Genomic DNA, 18,221 nt, shown 5'->3' with positions numbered 1-18,221 from the left:
TCCAGCTCCATTTTTTCCCCTCAAGATTGCTTTGTCTATTCGGGGTCTTTTGTGTCTCCGTACAAATTTTAAGATTTTTTGCTCTAGTTTTGTAAAAAATGCCATTGGTAATTTGATAGGGATTGCATTGAATCTGTATCTTGCTTTGGGTAGTATAGTCATTTTCACAATAGTGATTCTTCCAGTCCAAGAAATGGTATATCTCTCCATCTGTTTGGGTCATCTTTGATTTCTTTCATCAATGTCTTATAGTTTTCTGAGTATAGGTGTTTTACCTCCTTAAGTAGGTTTATTCCTAGGTGTTTTATTCTTTCTGTTGCAGTGGTGAATGGGATTGTTTCCTTAATTTCTCTTTCTGATCTTTCATTGTTAGTGTATAGGAATGCAAGAGGTTTCTGTGCATTAATTTTGTATCCTGCAACTTTACCAAATTCATCAATTAGCTCTAGTAGTTTTCTGGTGGCATCTTTAGGATCATATATGCATAGTATCATGTCATCTGCAAACAGTGACAGCTTTAGTTCTTCTTTTCCAATTTGGATTCCTTTTATTTCTTTTTCTTCTCTGATTGCCGTGGCTAGGACTGCCAAACCTTTGTTGAATAATAGTGTCGAAAGTAGACATCCCTGTCTTGTTCCTGATCTTAGTGGAAATGCTTTCAGTTTTTCACTGTTGAGAATGATGTTTGCTGTGGGTTTGTTGTATATGGCCTTTATTATTTTGAGGTAGGTTCCCTCTGTGCCCACTTTCTAGAGAGTTTTTATCATAAATGGGTGTTGAATTTTGTCAAAAGCTTTTTCTGACACGCGAGCCCGTGGCAAATGCGGCAAGGACTGCGTGACTCAGCCCAGCTCCCCGCCCGCCTGCCCGAGCCCCTGCGACCCCGGCTGGGATCCCGCCTGCCAGCTGGCTGGCCCCCTCACAGGGATCGTGCTGCTGACCCACACCTGCGACCAGGAGGATGTGCAGCCATGGGCTGCCTGGCCGGGAGTGTGGCTGCGCTGCTCCTTGGGCTGCCTGTGGACTGCACAGAGGCCCAAAAGCATTGCTGGTATTTTGAAGGACTCTATCCAACATATTATATGTCTTTGATCATCCAGTTACAGGGCCTCCCCAGAAGGAAACCACTGTAATTCTGCCCACAGGATGTGTAGCAAACAGATGCCGCCCTTATGAGGACTGCTGTGGCTCCAGGTGCTGTGTGCAGGCCCTCTCCATACAGAGGCTGTGGTACTTTTGGTACCTCCTGATGATGGGCGTGCTCTTCTGCTGTGGTGCCAGCTTCTTCATCCGGAGGTGCATGTACCCCCTGCCGCTGATCGAGGAGCTGACATTCAACGTGTCTTACACCAGGCAGCCCCCGAACCCCACTCCAGGAGCCCAGAAGCTGGGGCTGCCGTTTTACACTGACCCTGGAGGACCAGGGATGGATCCTGCTGGGAATCCTGTGGCGATGGCTTTCCAGGTCCAACCCAACTCACCCCAGGGAAGCACAGCCTACCCACCGCCCCCTTCCTACTTCGACACGCCCTGCCCCCATATGAACAGGTGGTGAAGGCCAAGTAGCCGGGAGCTGCCTGGCACTTGCCTGTGCAACTGGCCGGGGAGGCCGGAGAGGCTGTCACTCGCCCTCCCTGGCCCCATCACTGTTCACTAACAGGAATGGTCTTATGAGCCACCAAAGGGCAAATTCCTTTTTGATATCTTCAAAGAAAGCATAGCTTCCTTTCAGGTTTCCCTTGGAGGACCAGTATTTGAATTCACCCCGTGTCTCCTCTGTTGCTTCTGTTTCCAATGTAATCTGTGCTCTGGCTGAGTGGAGAGTCCCAAGGGTTGACCCCCTAGGGTGGTGTGCCCAGACCCTCAGGGGAGAGACCCCGGCGGAAGGTGAGGCAGGGCACATGCAGGTGAGTACGCGTGAACGCAAGGAGGGGCCTGGGCCACCCGGAAGGCCCCGCACATGGCAGGCAGCCCATCTGAAGCAAGGCCCCATAGGGCCAGCTGTGTGAGCCCCATGCTGGACAGTCTTCCTCTTCAAAAAGCTGTCAGAGAAACAGGCATTGGTGGCACATCCTCTGAGCCTTCTCTTCTCCATCCCCTTCCTGAAGACCAGAGCTGCCCTCTGCACAGCCAGGGCTGGGAGAGCCCTGGGTATGGCTTGCACCTCAAGGAGATGGGGATCCGGAATGAGGCTAAATTGATGTCTATAGTTATCTGAAAATCACTAAAGAAAGTTATTTAAATTCATGGGAAATTGCCCCCTGCCTCAAACTGGACATTGCATTTGATGAGCTCTTGGTCTGACTTGGGGGAAAAAATGTTCGAGCCCTTTTTAGTGTGTCCTGTGGAAGGTGGTGTGGAGTCCTGTCCTGAGGTCGGACTCGGAGTCCTTCCTGGACGTCAGCAGCTCTCTGGCCTGTGATCACGGCCAGGCACCTCTGTGCCCTCCCCTGAGGTAGCTCTGATGGTGGGTTGTGATGGACACTTTCAAAGCAGAGAGGCACATCTGGCTGGGAAGCCACATCAGCCCCTGGAGAGAGGTGTCCCAGCAGGGCGCAGTCTGTGGCTTAAGCCTGGGTTGGGAAGCCCTGGGCCCTGGCTGACTGATCTCCGCAGGTGTACGCCAGGCTCTGAAGAGGAAGAGCTTGCTAAGAAAAAGACGGGAATGCAAAACCCCAGGACTGCAGAGAGATCTCTTCAAAAAGGACTGAATAGATTTCACTGAGGAGTTAATCAAAATTAGAATAAAGAAGATCTGGTTGGAAATGCAAACCCTGGCTCAGAAACCTCTCTGGCCCTGGGATCACAGGTAGTCCTGGGGTTGTTAGGGGGCCCGAGTCCTGCTCTTCTGTGTGGTGAGTAATGCCCACGATCGTGTATTTAAACCCAGATTGAGACCTGACAGGTCATGTATAGGAAGGGCAAAGCCGTGTAGCCAGACATGTAGGTCCCTGTATGTGTAGTGGTGGGGGGTGGGGGTAGGGTGCTTATTTTTGAAATGAACTAAGCAGAGCCTCTTGAGAAGTTGTCACTCATTGAACTTGAGCATCAGGGCACCTCACTGGAGTGGATACTGAGGGTTTTCATTCCCTAGCCCTAGTCACCCTGTCCCTGCTCTACTGGGACATGTCTATGGAGTAGGAGTGAGGAATCAGGATGGGGCCATGGTGACTTACCTTTTCTAAGGATGGAAAGTCTGGAGGCCTCCCCGGGAATTCCACGGGATGCTCTTGGAGCCAGATGAACACCATGGAAACAGTCTGTGAACACGGATGCTGCTGCTGCTGTCTTTGACCACCGAGTGTGACCTCTGAACTCCTGTCCCCAACTTCAGTACCTCCCGCACTCAAGTCCTTGATTCGAATGAGATAACAAAGTGCAACATTTGCTGTTTACAACCCAGGACAACTACATGGGTCCAAAAGTTCCTCTTCCTCCAGGTCATTCGTTTTGCATTTTCAGGTCCAGTTTCTCCCTTTACTGTTCTGATGAGGAAGCACCCAAGAGCTGCCCCTGGAGTTGGATTGGGTGCAGCTGAGTAGGCACCCAAATGTCCATGATGAAATTTTGTTTATCTTTTTGATAGCAAATTATCTTGAGACTGAATGATTTAGGTAGCACTCAAAGATTTTATATTCATGTTTGTGTGAGATAAATTTTGTTTTCCCTTGAACCTGAGTGAGAATCCACTACTGTGGGCACTGACACTGTGTGTGGAAATTCCACTCTCAGTGACATTTCCTGCCCACTCTGTTTCCCCCCGTGCTGTCAGTGGACAGTGCCCACCGCTTGGAGCCATTCCAGCTCCTGGTGTGTGAAGTTCCATAGAGTTCCGTTGAGTGTGTGGCTAGGAGTGAACTGGGAGCAGATTGGTGCATGCTTTTCCTCTGGTAACACTTGGCTCATTTCCCTTTTTTGTTCTTTTCATAGGGTCATGTTTCCTATGTATGCAAAATAAAAATAAATTTGGGTGTGAAAAAAAAGCTTTTTCTGCATCTATTGAGACGGTCATATAGTTTTTATTCTTCAATTTATTGATATGGTGTATCTCTTTGATTGATTTGCGTATATTGAAGAATCCCTGCATCCCTGGGATAAATCCCACTTGATCATGGTGTATGATCCTTTTAATGTGTTCTTGGATTCTGTTTGCTAGTATTTTGTTGAGGATTTTTGCATCTATATTCTTCAGTGATATTGGTCTGTAATTTTCTTTTTTTGTAGTATCCTTTTCTGGTTATGGTATCTGGGTGATGGTGGCCTTGTAGAATGAGTATGGGAGTGTTCCTTCCTCTGCAATTTTTTGGAAGAGTTTGAGAAGGATGGGTGTTAGCTCTTCTGTAAATGTTTGATAGAATTCACCTGTGAAGCCATCTGGTCCTGGACTTTTGTTTGTTGGAAGATTTTTAATCACAGTTTCAATTTCATTACTTGTGATTGGTCTGTTCATATATTCTATTTCTTCCTGGTTCAGTCTTGGAAGGTTATACCTTTCTAAGAATTTGTCCATTTCTTCCAGGTTGTCCATTTTATTGGCATAGAGTTGCTTGTAGTAGTCTCTTAGGATGCTTTGTATTTCTGCGGTGTCCGTTGTAACTTCTTCTTCTTCATTTCTAATTTTATTGATTTGAGTCCTCTGCCTTTTTTTCTTGATGAGTCTGGCTAATGGTTTATCAATTTTGTTTGTCTTCTCAAAGAACCAGCTTTTAGTTTTATTGATCTTTGCTATTGTTTCCTTTGTTTCTATTTCATTTATTTCTGCTCTTATCTTTATGATCTCTTTCCTTCTACTAACTTTGGGTTTTGTTTGTTCTTCTTTCTCTAGTTCCTTTAGGTATAAGGTTAGATTGTTTATTTGAAATTTTTCTTGTTTCTTGAGGTAGGATTGTATTGCTATAAACTTCCCTCTTAGAACTGCTTTTGCTGCATCCCATAGGTTTTGGATTGTTGTGTTTTCATTTTATCATTTGTCTCTAGGTATTTTTTGATTTCCCCTTTGATTTCTTCTGTGATCGCTTGGTTATTTAGTAACGTATTGTTTAGCCTCATTGTGTTTGTGTTTTTTACGTTTTTTTCCCTGTAATTGATTTCTAACCTCATAGTGTTGTGGTCAGAAAAGATGCTTGATATGATTTCAGTTTTCTTAAATTTACTGAGGCTTGATTTGTGACCCAAGATGTGATCTATCCTGGAGAATGTTCCATGTGCACTTGAGAAGACAGTGTAATCTGCTGTTTTTGGGTGGAATGTTCTGTAAATATCAATTAAATCTATCTGATCTTTTGTGTCACTTAAAGCTTGTGTTTCCTTATTGATTTTCTGTCTGGATGATCTGTCCATTGGTGTAAGTGAGGTGTTAAAGTCCCCCACTATCATTGTGTTAGTGTCGATTTCCTCTTTTATAGCTGTTAGCTTTTGCCTTATGTATTGAGATGCTCCTAAGTTGGGTGCATATATATTTAAAATTGTTATATCTTCTTCTTGGATTGATCCCTTGATCATTATGCATTGTCATTCCTTGTCTCTTGTAACATTCTTTATTTTAAACTCTAGTTTATCTAATATGAGTATTGCTACTCCAGCTTTCTTTTGATTTCCATTTGCATAGAATATCTTTTTCCATCCCCTCACTTTCAGTGTGTATGTGTCCCTAGGTCTGAAGTGGGTCTCTTATAGACAGCATATATACAGATCTTGTTTTTGTATCCATTCAGTGAGCCTGTGTCTTTTGGTTGGAGCATTTAATCCATTCACAATTAAGGTAATTATTGATATGTATGTTCCTATTATGATTTTCTTAATTGGTTTGGGTTTGTTTTTGTAGGTCCTTTTCTTCTCTTGTGTTCCCCACTTAGAAAAGTTCCTTTAACATTTGTTGTAGAGCTGGCTTAGTGGTGCTGAATTCTCTTAGCTTTTGCTTGTCTGTAAAGCTTTTGATTTCTCTATCGAATCTGAATGAGATCCTTGCTGGGTAGAATAATCTTGATTGTAGGTTCTTCCCTTTCATCACTTTAAATATATCATGCCACTCCCTTCTGGCCTGTAGAGTTTCTGCTGAGAAATCAGCTGTTAACCTTATGGAAGTTCCCTTGTATGTTATTTGTTGTTTTTCCCTTGTTGCTTTTAATAATTTTTCTTTGTCTTTAATTCTTGTCAGTTTGATTACTATGTGTCTCAGCCTGTTTCTCCTTGGGTTTATCCTGCCTGGGACTCTGTGCTTCCTGGACTTGGGTGGCTATTTTCTTTCCCATGTTAGGGAAGTTTTTGACTGTAATCTCTTCAAATATTTTCTCTGGTCCTTTCTCTCTCTCTTCTCCTTCTGGGACCCCTATAATGCGAATGTTGGTGTGTTTAATGTTGTCCCAGAGGTCTCTTATGCTGTCTTCATTTCTTTTCATTCTTTTTTCTTTATTCTGTTCTGCAACAGTGAATTCCACCATTCTGCCTTCCAGGTCACTTATCCGTTCTGCCTCAGTTATTTTGCCATTGAGCCCTTCTAGTGTATTTTTCATTTCAGTTATTGTATTGTTCATCTCTGTTTGTTTGTTCTTTAATTCTTCTAGGTCTTTGTTAAACATTTCTTGCATCTTCTCGATCTTTGCCTCCATTCTTTTTCCAAGGTCCTGGATCATCTTCACTATCATTATTCTGAATTCCTTTTCTGGTAGGTTGCATATCTCCATTTCGTTCAGTTTCTCTTTCTGGGGTTTTATCTTGTTCCTTCATTTGCTACATAGTCCTCTGCCTTTCCATTTTGTCTATCTTTCTGCGAATGTGGTTTTTATTGCACAGGCTACAGGATGGTAGTTCTTCTTGCTTCTTCTCTGTGCCCTCTGGTGAGTGAGGCAAGAGGCTGTCTAAGAGGCTTGTGCAAGCTTTCTGATGGGAGGGACTGGTGGTGGGTAGAGCTGGGTGTTGCTCTGGTGGGCAGAGCTCAGTAAAACTTTAATCTGCTTGTCTGCTGATGGATGGGGCTGAGTTCATCCCTTTTGGTTGTTTGGCCTGAGGCAACCCAGCACTGGAGCCTACAGGCCCTTTGGTGGGGCTAATGGACTCTGGGAGGGCTCACACCAAGGAGTACTTCCCAGAACTTCTGGTGTACTTATCCCGCAAGTGAGCCACAGCCACCCCCCACCTCTGCAGGAGACCCTCCAACACCAGCAGGTAGGTCTGGTTCAGTCTCCTATGGGGTCACTGCTCCTTCCCCCTGGGCCCTGATGCACACACCACTTTGTGTGTGCCCTCCAAGAGTGGAGTCTCTGTTTCCTTTAGACCTGTTGAAGTCCTACAGTCAAAATCCTGCTAGCCTTCAAAGTCTGATTCTCTGGGAATTCCTCCTCCTGTTGCCAGACCCCCAGGTTGGCAAACCTGACATGGAGCTCAGAACCTTCATTCCAGTGGGTGGACTTTTGTGGTATAATTGTTTTCTAGCTTGTGAGTCACTCACCCAGTGGTTGTGGTTAGTTGTGATTCTGGTGCTCTCGCAAGAGGGAGTGAGCGCATGTCCTTCTACTTCACCATGTTGAACCAATCTCTACGCAGTCTTTTGACAGCACCCATGGCTGCCTCTTGCTGGTACATACATGGAAGGGAAGAGATGATTGACCTTTAAATTTAGAAACGGCTCCAGTTTGGGAACAAAATATTTTACTTAGTTTTCTGTACTTCTGATTCATCACAGAAGGAATCATGATGTCAATGCCTTGCAGGGTTTTAAAAGGTCCCTACATATGCTCCCTTTCCAATATTTCTCCTTTGGGGCAGCTTTAATGACAATTTGGGGGGCCTTCAGTTGAGCCAGGAGGGCTGCTGGACTTGGAAGAAAGAGAATGGTTTCAGGAATTATCCCCTTTCTCTCCTTCCCTGCCTCAGCTAAACCTGTCCATCTGATTAGCACAAGAATGATCAGCTTTTCCCCACCTGACTGAGAAGTATGGGTTCCAGGATGATGATCCTTTTGGTTTGCAAATCTCATGCAGATGACGCCCCTGAGGATTCCTGCGCCCTCTCTGGATTGGCCCAGCTGGGTGCCCCATACTTTGCGAGATCTGCAGTGACTGAGGTTATGTCTTCTTCTGGTCCTTTTTTATTTCTGATCTCCACCAGGCCCTGGCCCAGCACTGTGTACTTGGGGAAGTTTAGACCCAAGGGAGAGGCTATTAGCAAAAGGGTCTCAACAAACTAGCTGTAGCTAAAGCAAAGGAAGAGTTTCTAGAAACTAAGCAGTCTCCTGAAAGAATGTTACACCAGATTGTGTTGTCAAAATAAGATCTCTCTGTCTCTCTGTCTCTTTGTCTCTCTCTGTCTCTCTCTATATATATATTTTTTTTTTTTTCTTTTTTTTGCTGACTCACTTTGCTGTACACTTCAAACGAATACAACATTGTAAATAACTATACTTAAATTTTTAAAAATTTGGGGAAAAAGATCTCTGTGGGGAAAAATCCATTTTTTTAAAAGGGAAGAAAAGAAAAGGAAAAAGAGGCAAAGGATGGCTCAAACAACCTCTTTCCCTGAGCTCTCTGTCAAGAAGGATCATAGCACCAGCCAAAAGATTAGGGAGTTTGGACACCAATGGAGAGAGAGAAAGAGGTAAGGGAACTGTTTACCTTAGATCCACTGATCAGGGACCGCAGTGAGGTTGTGTGGCTTTGTGAGTGCCATTTTATCAAATATCCAGAGATAGTCTCTTTGCTATTTCTGAGAATGAAGTAAGGAAAGGAAGTCAGCTTTAAAATGACCACTTTGTCAAGAAAGAACAGAGAAAGCGGTATAAACATTTACCTTTTTCTTGCAGTTCTACAAAGCTCAACTAATTCCTTTGCATTTAACCGACTCACCTTGAAAATCTACCATGTCCCAGGCACTGCGACCTATATTCTTGCCCTCTAGGGGTTCATAGTCTAGCGAGGGAGGGAGAAAAATGACCAGATTGCACCAGAAGGGCCAAGTTTTGCCTGCACCACTGTGACCTCTGCAGTGGGAGTTCTGCCCAAAGGCTGGAAGGCACAGCACTCATGCCACGGGGCTCCACCTCTCATGTGCTATAACTGGGCCAGCGATGGGCACCGGATGGCTCGTCGGGGGTCTAGCCCTTAGGTAACTCTAAGTTGAGCCAACCCAGTTTCTCACATGACAATTTGTAATTGGGCTGCTGAGAGACAAAGTCAGTTAGATGTGGGGAACAAACTTGAAATTTACAGAGACTGGGGCTGAAGTCACCTGGAAGAGCCACACGCACCCAGAGAGTGATGAAGCAAAGGAAGACAGCCAGGGGACAGCATGGGATGACTCCCAGAGGGAGCAATACGAGAGAGTTTATTAGATGACTTGGAGCGATGGACAGTCACTTTCCTTCCCCGCCCTGGTTCCCAGCTCCAAAAGCAGGAGGCTTAATTTCTCATCTCTGTGTCCTGTGAGATTGCAGTTCTTTAAAATAAATTCCTCTCTTCCTGAGTTTCTTATAATCAAAAGTTACCTGATTTTAATTCAGATTGTTACGGAGTAATGTATTAGTTGCCTAGGACTGCCGTAACAAATTACTACAGCTGAGTGACTTAAAGCAACAGACATTTATTCTCTCACAGTTCTGGAGGCCAGGAGTCTCAGATCAAGGTGTCAGCATGGTTGGTTCCTTCTGGAGGCTCTGAGGGAGAATCTGTTCCATGTTTCTCTCCTAGCTTTGGGGGTTTCAGTAATTCTTGGCATTCCTTGGCTGGTAGATGCATTGCTCCAATCTCTGTCTTCATCTTCATGTGGTGTTCTCCCCACATGTCTCTGTGATTCTCTGTTTCTTTCTCTTAAATCCAAATCATTGGATTTAAGGCCCACCCTAATCCAGGATCATGTGTCTAGAGATCTTCCCCTTAATTACATCTGCAAAGGCCCTTATTCCAAATAAGGTCACATTCTGAGGTTCTGGGTGAATATATCTTTTGGGGGGGACGTCATTTAACCTACTACAAACAAGGTATGAATATCTTTATTGCTGAATTACTCAGCTGGTGGGCATATGCTTAAATAAGCAACAAAGCAGGGGTCCAGAGAAAGATTTTTTTTGAAAGAATATGATTTATAAAAAAAGGAAGCCCTTATGGAAAAAATTATGATTTAGGATTGCTTTTAATTTTATACTGCAGTGGGAGAAAGAATTCATACTTTCAGTGCCCGGGGTCTCTAAATGTATTAACCAATGTAATTTGTGAATTATAAATAGTTCATGTGATTGGAAGGTAGGATGTAAGAGGGTTTATTGTTGTTGTTGTTGGTTTTATTCTATTTTGTGTCTTACAGTTTATTGAGGCCTCTGGTGACCTTAGCAGGAACAGCCATCATATTGCTAACCTCAGTGGGTTGAGGTTAAGGAATGAATGGAGGTGAGAAGAATGCTAGTATGGATATCGTTTGCAAGAAGCTTGATTGTGAAGTGAAAGAAAGATTTAGGGGTCTCTGAGAGGTGGTCTGTCACCTCAGAAAGTTGATTAATAATCTGCTCTTTGTGTTTGAATGCTGCAATTCGCTTTAACCTCTCTCAGAACTTCTTAGGGATGGTATCCACTGATGATGTCTCTTAAACAGTAAAAACCAAAGTTGCAAACCAGGCCTCTAAACTCCCCCCAGGCACCTTCATTCTTTGGGTAAAACGGTGCCTCACTGCCATGTTCACTTAATAGCTTGACATAAAGAACACATATAGTAACCTGAGCATGCCAGGCCAATGCCTTCTTGGTCCTTGGTACTAGCTAATTTCCCTGCCTGAATGTTCTTCTTCCTTGATTACCTACTTATCTTTCAAAACTCAGCTGGAATATTCCATTTGTTTTACCATGAAGTTCCCCGTGAAGTTACTCATTCTTTAGAACTCCCATAGCACCCTTAAGTTATGTATCAATACATAGCACCTATCACTGTACTAAGGAATTAAGGAATTCCTTAATTTTCTGCCTCTCCCATTAAATCATTGAGATCAGGATCCCTGCCTTTCCTTCTTCTAGTCCTCAGCTCCTCACACATTTTGGGCGTATAGTATGAGTTCAATGAGTCTTTATTGAATTTTTCAGTTTGCAGTTAATACATGACCAAACACTAAGTGTGTGTGAAGGGGGACATTGTTGGATGTCTTGCAAAGGAAACCAGTCAGGAGAGAGAAAGAGGGAGAGGGATGAGGCAGACTCATTATCAGCAACCATTACCCACTTCCATTACTATGAGAATCCCGGTTTTGTGCCGATGTTCACCCTCTTCAAGCAGCCATGTGCCTTGGAGGGAACTTACCCTTGCCCAGCCCAGGGGTGGGTCTGATTGGCCTTAAGCTAATCACATTCCTGTTGTCAGTGATTGATTTGGGAATGGGAATGTCACCCAATTCTGGCCAATCACACATGGGAGACTTCAGGGAAATGTTCCCTTGCTCCTAAGAAAGAGAACAAAACGAGCTGCTGTCTCTTTCTCAGGGTGTTTTCATGTCTGGAGAGGATACCTGGAAATGCCAAAGCCATCTTGCCATCGGCCTGAGAATGGACCCAATGACTGAGGATGGAGGAACACAAAATGGTAAGAGGCTGGATCTGTAATGACATGGCCAGGCTACTGACACTGCCTGTCCAACCCCCTACCCCTTGAGAACTGGTTACTGCAGTTCATGCATTTCCTTATTGTGAAAGGCTGTTTGAATCTGTTTCTATGACTTGAAGCCAAAAGCATCCTCACCGAAGCAACTTGCCGTATAGTAAATATTCATTAAGTACACAACTTTATTTTAAAGCGATGACCACAGGAATAAAAGAGCCTGTTCCTTGTGACCCTGTTATGCACCAGGATTTGGAAAAGTAAAATATGCTATTCCTCTGGTCATCTCATAAGCCCAAGGTTATGCCATTCATTTGACTATGCCACTCAGATGGTAGAGGCTAAATTTCATTTCCTGGAAGATTAAGAAAAATCTAGTCCTGAGCTATCTGAGGGAAAGTAAACAATGTTGTAAGACACAGACAGGAAACCTTGTTTCCATGGATCACTGACCCAAAGGAAGAGTTACTTTAAGGAGATACATAAAGTTTAAAAAATTGAAGTACAATTCCTTTTAGTTATGTTCTTAAAAATCAAACTAGGATGCCACTGGCACATGAATAGAGAGATAAAACAGAATAGAAAATCAAGAAGTAGACCCCAAAACAAATAGGAATTTAGCATATGATAAAGGTCTCATTACAAATCACTGGGAACACTGGATTTTTATCAATGATGTTTGGACAACAGGGTAGTTAGCTGTAACAATAAATACATAATTAAAATTGGAGCCGTACCTCAAATCTTACCAGATAAATTCCAGATGGGTTACAGATTTTAAATAGAAAAATATGAAACCATAAAAATAGGAAAAAACCATAAAAGATTTTCTTGTTGTAATTTATGACTGAAGAAAACCTTTAAATATATGACACAAATTATAGCACTCATAAAAGAAAAGATTGAAAAACTCAATCATGTTTTTAAAAATGTATCCATGCAAAAACAATCATAGCTGAGTCAAAAGTCAATGGACAAATTAGGAAACATATTTGAAGTCATTGCTACACAATCAATAAGAAAAAACCCAATAATGCAATAGAAAAATGGGCAAAGGATGTTGTGTCAGGTGACATGTATTTGCAATTTGGCAATATCTATCAAAATTACAAATACATAATCTTTGATTTAGCAATTCTATTTACAGGAATTATTTATAATAATTCTATTAGCAGCAATTCTCTTAAATTACAGACCTACTCCTATATGTGGAAATCACTCATTGACAGGTTAATCATTACAGCACTGTTTGTAGTATCAAAAAATTGGAAATAATGGAAATGATCATTAATGGGAGAGTGGTTAGACAAATGAAGATACGTTAACATAATGGATTACTATTTATTATAAAAAAAGATTGAAGTGGTCTTTGTGTACTGGTGTGGAATGATCTCTAAGATATATTATGTGAGAAAAGTATAGTACAGAACAGAATAGTGAGTTATCATGTGTGTAAATAAAAGATGGTGAGGGGATGCCTTATACAAATTTGCTTATATATTTCTGCAAGGAGAAGTAGGAAGTTGATGATGCTGGTGCCTCTGAAAGGAGAACTGAGTGGCTGGAGCATGTAGGTGGGAGGGAGTCTTCACTGTATATTACTGAATGCTTTTTGAATTGTGAACTATGTGAATGTATTACCTATTCCCGTTCCAAAATAAATAAATTACACTTAAAAAGATATTTTGAAAAGAGAGAGAAATAGAAAACGCTTAATGCTTTAAAAAATGAAAACTAAAAATGAATAACTGTAAATTGGATTCAATAAATGCAGTACACCCATATCCAGCATGAGTAGAGCCTAGCATCTCCGCCACCATCTTCAGCCCTCTACCAACCTCAGGTAGACTGGGCCTTGATTTGCCAACCTCAGCCCCATCTCCACCACTTCCCACTCCTCCCACCCCAGGTCAAGCTGTCTGCCTGGGATTTGCCTCTAGGCTTCTGTCTTCTTCGCACCCAGGGCAGAGCACTAAGCCGAGGGCATCCTGAATTTCTCTGATGGGAGACCACTGATGGGAGTAGTTGTTTGTCTGAAGGGTGGAAGAGTAGTTGAGACTCTTAAATTTGGCCAATTAGACTAAGGCAGAAGAAAACAAAGCAAGGGAGGAGGTTTTCACCTGTAGAGTAGTGTAATAGGGTGGGTGAGAGGAAATGGTAATAAATCACAGGAAGGAGGAGAACCACGTACTTGTCACACTTCAGCTGAATTTTTCTCTTCCCAGAGCTCCATAGTTGATGCCTTATTAACATCAGAGGGGATTTGATGTCTTGTCATATTCAGTCCTGACTATTGAAATGAAAAGGAGAGAAAATGAAAAATATGGAAAATGAAAACCAATTGCATTCTTTAATTTTAGTCAGCCCATTCCTGGAGCATATTGAATACTACTTTGGGTTCTTTCATTGTTCAGGTTATAAATAACAAAGAGTGGAAGTATTTCACATTCCTAAAGAGTCTTTCATCTCAAAGGAACTAAGGTAATTCACTAATTCAGTTACCTGAACTACATTTGGTAATTATTTGAGGATCACTTCACCCAGGGGTGAATATCAACGAGTTGTGTGACACAGCCAACAGTCACTTCATTCTCCAGTCAGTGAGGAAGAAAAATGAATAGCTAATGGGGATGTCCTCCTGAAGGATTTGCCCAGTGAAAACTTCAGGGAGATGGATGCTAAAAGAATGTAATTAACTGCCCGAAATTAATACCTCCAACCTTACTCAAGGTTTCCTGACCTCTTTACTAGAGTCAGGGTGGAGAGCTCTCTAGTAGCCCGAGAGACCTGTGAACAGCAGTCACTCCATTGCTGTATTTTTTGAGTGATAATAAATGGTTTTGTGTTTTTAATTTGTTCCCGTGTATTCACTGTTAGATATAGAAATACAATTAATTTTTCCATTGTTACAATTGATTTTTTATGTTGATCTTGTTATCAGTGAACTTGCTGAATGCACTTATTAGTTCAAGGAATTTTTTTTTAAGATTCCTTGGGATTTCTATGCAGACCATAATGGCATCTGCAAATACGGGCAGTTTTAGTTCTTCCTTTTGTATCTGTGTGCCTTTTATTTCTTTTTCTTGCCTTATTGAGTTGGCTAGATCATGGCTGAATAGTAGTGGAGGGAGCAGACATCTTTGCAGACATCCTTACCTTGGACCTGAGCTTAGGAGGAAAGCATTCAGTCCTTTACAATTAAATATAATGTTAGCTGTAAGTTTTTTGTAAATGTTCTTTATCAAATTGAGAAAGTTTACTGCTATCTTACTTTTCTGGGAATTTTTATCATGAATGGGCATTGAATTTTGATCAAATGCTTTTTCTATATCAGTTGATACAAACAGGTGACTTTTCCTCTCGAGTTTATTAGTATGATGGGTTACATTGATTGATTTGCGAACAGCAGTCATTCTAATACAATCTCATTTTAAAGTTCATTTATAAGAAATAGTGTCTCAATCATGTGACCCTATTTTTGGGGGGAGAAAATGTGGGTGTAAGAAGCTGGAGCTCTTCCAGCCAAGGGCGTGCAACTCAGTCCACCTCACTGAATGCAGTGCCTTCCTTCTCTCTTCTGTCTACTCTCTACTATCACCCAGAGGTCAGGAAAATGCTGCCAGCATGACAGCTGCCCAATACCCATTAGGTTGGTCATCAGACAGTGTACCGTGGAGGGTGGCCACTGCAAAAGCTTGTGTTTGTGGGAGCATGCTCACCGGTCACCACTGCCCAGAGAGAATGACCCTACTTCTTTTCTGCACATGAGTGCATTTTATCAGCAGAAGCTAAATCTCATCTAGAACCCTAGCAGAAAGGGAATTGGGAAAATAGGGTTTTATGCCTTTCCAGTCCCTGTGATCCAGGGGGGAGCATAGAAAAAGGTGGAAGTAGAAGCTGAGGACCAAGGGGCAGTATCTAGCCCTCCTCTCTGCCTCACTGAATCTGATAGAAGCCAGAGACCTTCCATCGTCTCTTCACAATTACTCTCTCTTAATTTCTCTTAATTTTTTTTTTTTCTTTTGTGGTACGCGGGCCTCTCACTGTTGTGGCCTCTCCCGTTGTGGAGCACAGGCTCCGGACATGCAGGCTCAGCGGCTATGGCTCACGGGCCCAGCCGCTCCGCGGCATGTGGCATCTTCCCGGACCAGGGCACGAACCTGTGTCCCCTGCATCGGCAGGCGGACTCTCAACCACTGCGCCACCAGGGAAGCCCTGCTCTTGCCCTATCGATCGTGTGATTCGTGTCTGGTTGTTCGTAGGAAAACCAGACAAAATCAAAATTGTCATAGGGTAAAGAACTTTTCCAAAGGAAAATACAGGATCCAGATTGCTCATTGTCTATTCGTGAGTTCACTTATTAGCTCATCCAGTCAATCAAAAAACCTGGGTGCCTGTTATGTGCAAGTCACTGCATGGAAAAAGTGGGCTCCCACGCTGACCTGATCTATGTGGCCAATAAAAGTGCCCCCATGTGCTAGGCCCTGTCCCATATGCATCATATTCTTGTCTGATCTTCACAACAACCATATGGTGTAGGCATTTATCATGCGATTCTAATGCTTTCGTCTGCCCCCTCTTTTGACTGAAGAGGTTGCACAATACGCCCTCCCCAATCATTTATTTACCTAATTTGGGGGACACCTATTATGTGCTAGGCCCTAGGGTTATGGCCAAACAAAACAGAAAGGATTTATCTGACAGACCCGTCAATCTATTAATCATAGTGCCCTGCTTACTCCCAAGCACATGACCTAAGCCTGGCCCATCGAGAAACTTCGTGTCTTTTTTGACAGTGATTGGGCTGGAGGGTTGGGAGCATGACCCAAGTAGGGCCAATTAGCATCATTCTATGCCACATGATCCAATTCTGGTTGCTGAAAAAGAGAGGGCTTCTCTTTATTCATTTGAGCCTTAGATTCAGATGTTGTGTGCTACCTAGAATCACTGTTGTAGTTGCCAGCTTCATAAGCCAATAAAATCGTTTTTAGCTTAAGCTGTTAGTTTGAACCACAATAAAATTGCCATTTTTGCAGATTGGATATCAACAGTTTCATCTGGTTTAATTTAATGACTTGATTTTCTGCTGCCTGCAATTGAAGGAGTCCTGACAAATATGGTGGTATTGTTACCTCCAACTTAGATGATGAAAGTGAGGCTTGGAGTATTCATTAGCCCAAGGTCATTCAGCTACTCAGGATAGTGAGAACTGAAACCCAGGTAGCTTCAAAGTCTATGTTCTTTTTTTAAAAGCTTTTTTTAAAAAAATTAATTTTATTTTATTTTATTTATTTTTGGCTGTGTTGGGTCTTTGTTGCTGTGTGCAGGCTTTCTCTAGTTGCGGCGAGTGGGGCTACTCTTTGCTGCGGTGCGCAGGCTTCTCATTGCAGTGGCTTCTCATGTTGCAGAGCACAGGCTCTAGGTGCACGGGCTTCAGTAGTTGTGGCTTGTAGGCTCAGTAGTTGTGGCTCACGGGCTCTAGAACGCAGGCTCAGTAGTTGTAGCGCATGGGCTTAGTTGCTCCATGGCATGTGGGATCTTCCTGGGCCAGGGCTCAAACCCATGCCCCCTGCATTGGCAGGTGGATTCTTAACCACTGCGCCACCAGGGAAGCCCCAAGTCTATGTTCTTGATTGCTCTGGTATGAGTCCCATAAAGTCAGGCAAGGGCTGAAGAGAAGAGACTGCTATTCAAGGGTGGTCCACAAATTGTTCACTACTGGTCCATGAGGAGGTGAGACATGCTGCACCAGGATATAACCCAGCTTTGTCACTAGCACACTGTTTAGTTCAGCTGATGAGTTTTTAATGGCAAGATTCTCTCAATGAAGCAAGCAATGTGTTGATTTAGATTCTGGTGCCTGCTCCTTATACAGTACCCTCCTGGATTGACATCTGACATTTTTGGGGACCAGCACTTGGAGGAGCACTGGTATAGAGGACCCTTTGGTTTGCTGCCCATTTGACAACTATCCTCCAAGTCTCTGGGGACTTGCACAGAAGCCATGTCTATGCCATGTGACCCTGACCCCCCCCCCTTTGTTAGTCATAACTGATTTGTTCAGGTCATTTGTTTGAGCGCAGCTGGACCAACCAGATTTACTTGTCTAAGAACATAGAAGCTTAAAAAAGAAACAAAGGAACCAGGAGATGTTAGTCTCAGAGCTACAAAAATAACAGAATAAGCCCAGAAGCTCTTGTTTTCACGTCTCCGGAATTGCTGTTGTTCTTGCGCTTCTGAGGCACAGCTATTCAAGTCATCCTTGCCTTTTATAAAATTGCTAATATCCTTTCAAGTAAATTCCCTTTTGTCTTAAGCTAGTCCAGAATTGGTTTCAAGAGAACCTTAAGTAATACTGTCGAAAAATATAGGGAAGACCACATGTTCATGACTCAGGATTCTGTTTATAAAATCAATTATTTGCTAGATTATATGAGAGTGTCCCTAACAATTCTAGGTCTCAGTATTAGCTGAAAACGTTGGTACCTGAGTTGGGGCCCACTGTGACGTGGAGACAAAGATGTACATCATCAATTACCCCTGGTAACTAAAGACTCTGATGCAGACTGAACATCTAAATTAAAGCACATAAATAATCAACCTTTGTCGGTTTAACTGTAGATGAATAGAACTCAGATGAATGAATCGACTCA

At 42.9% G+C, this 18,221-nt stretch overlaps 1 protein-coding gene across 1 annotated transcript; it reads left to right on the top strand.

Annotated features, from left to right (window-relative positions):
- The first annotated feature begins 971 nt into the window (after nt 1-971).
- Nucleotides 972-1,555, top strand: LOC114904135 (vesicular, overexpressed in cancer, prosurvival protein 1-like). The gene is made up of 2 exons (XM_029237640.1): nt 972-1,084; nt 1,162-1,555. Exons 1-2 carry the CDS (start codon nt 972-974, stop codon nt 1,553-1,555), a joined length of 507 nt encoding a protein of 168 aa, XP_029093473.1.
- Nucleotides 1,556-18,221: the final 16,666 nt, after the last annotated feature.

This window comes from Monodon monoceros, unplaced genomic scaffold (assembly GCF_005190385.1).
Source record: "Monodon monoceros isolate NGI ecotype Baffin Bay Population unplaced genomic scaffold, NGI_Narwhal_1 Super_Scaffold_21, whole genome shotgun sequence".
In the NCBI taxonomy this organism is placed as follows: Eukaryota; Metazoa; Chordata; class Mammalia; order Artiodactyla; family Monodontidae; genus Monodon; species Monodon monoceros.
Note: the sequence above shows the minus strand (reverse complement) of the source record. Positions and strands in the feature narration are given on the sequence as shown.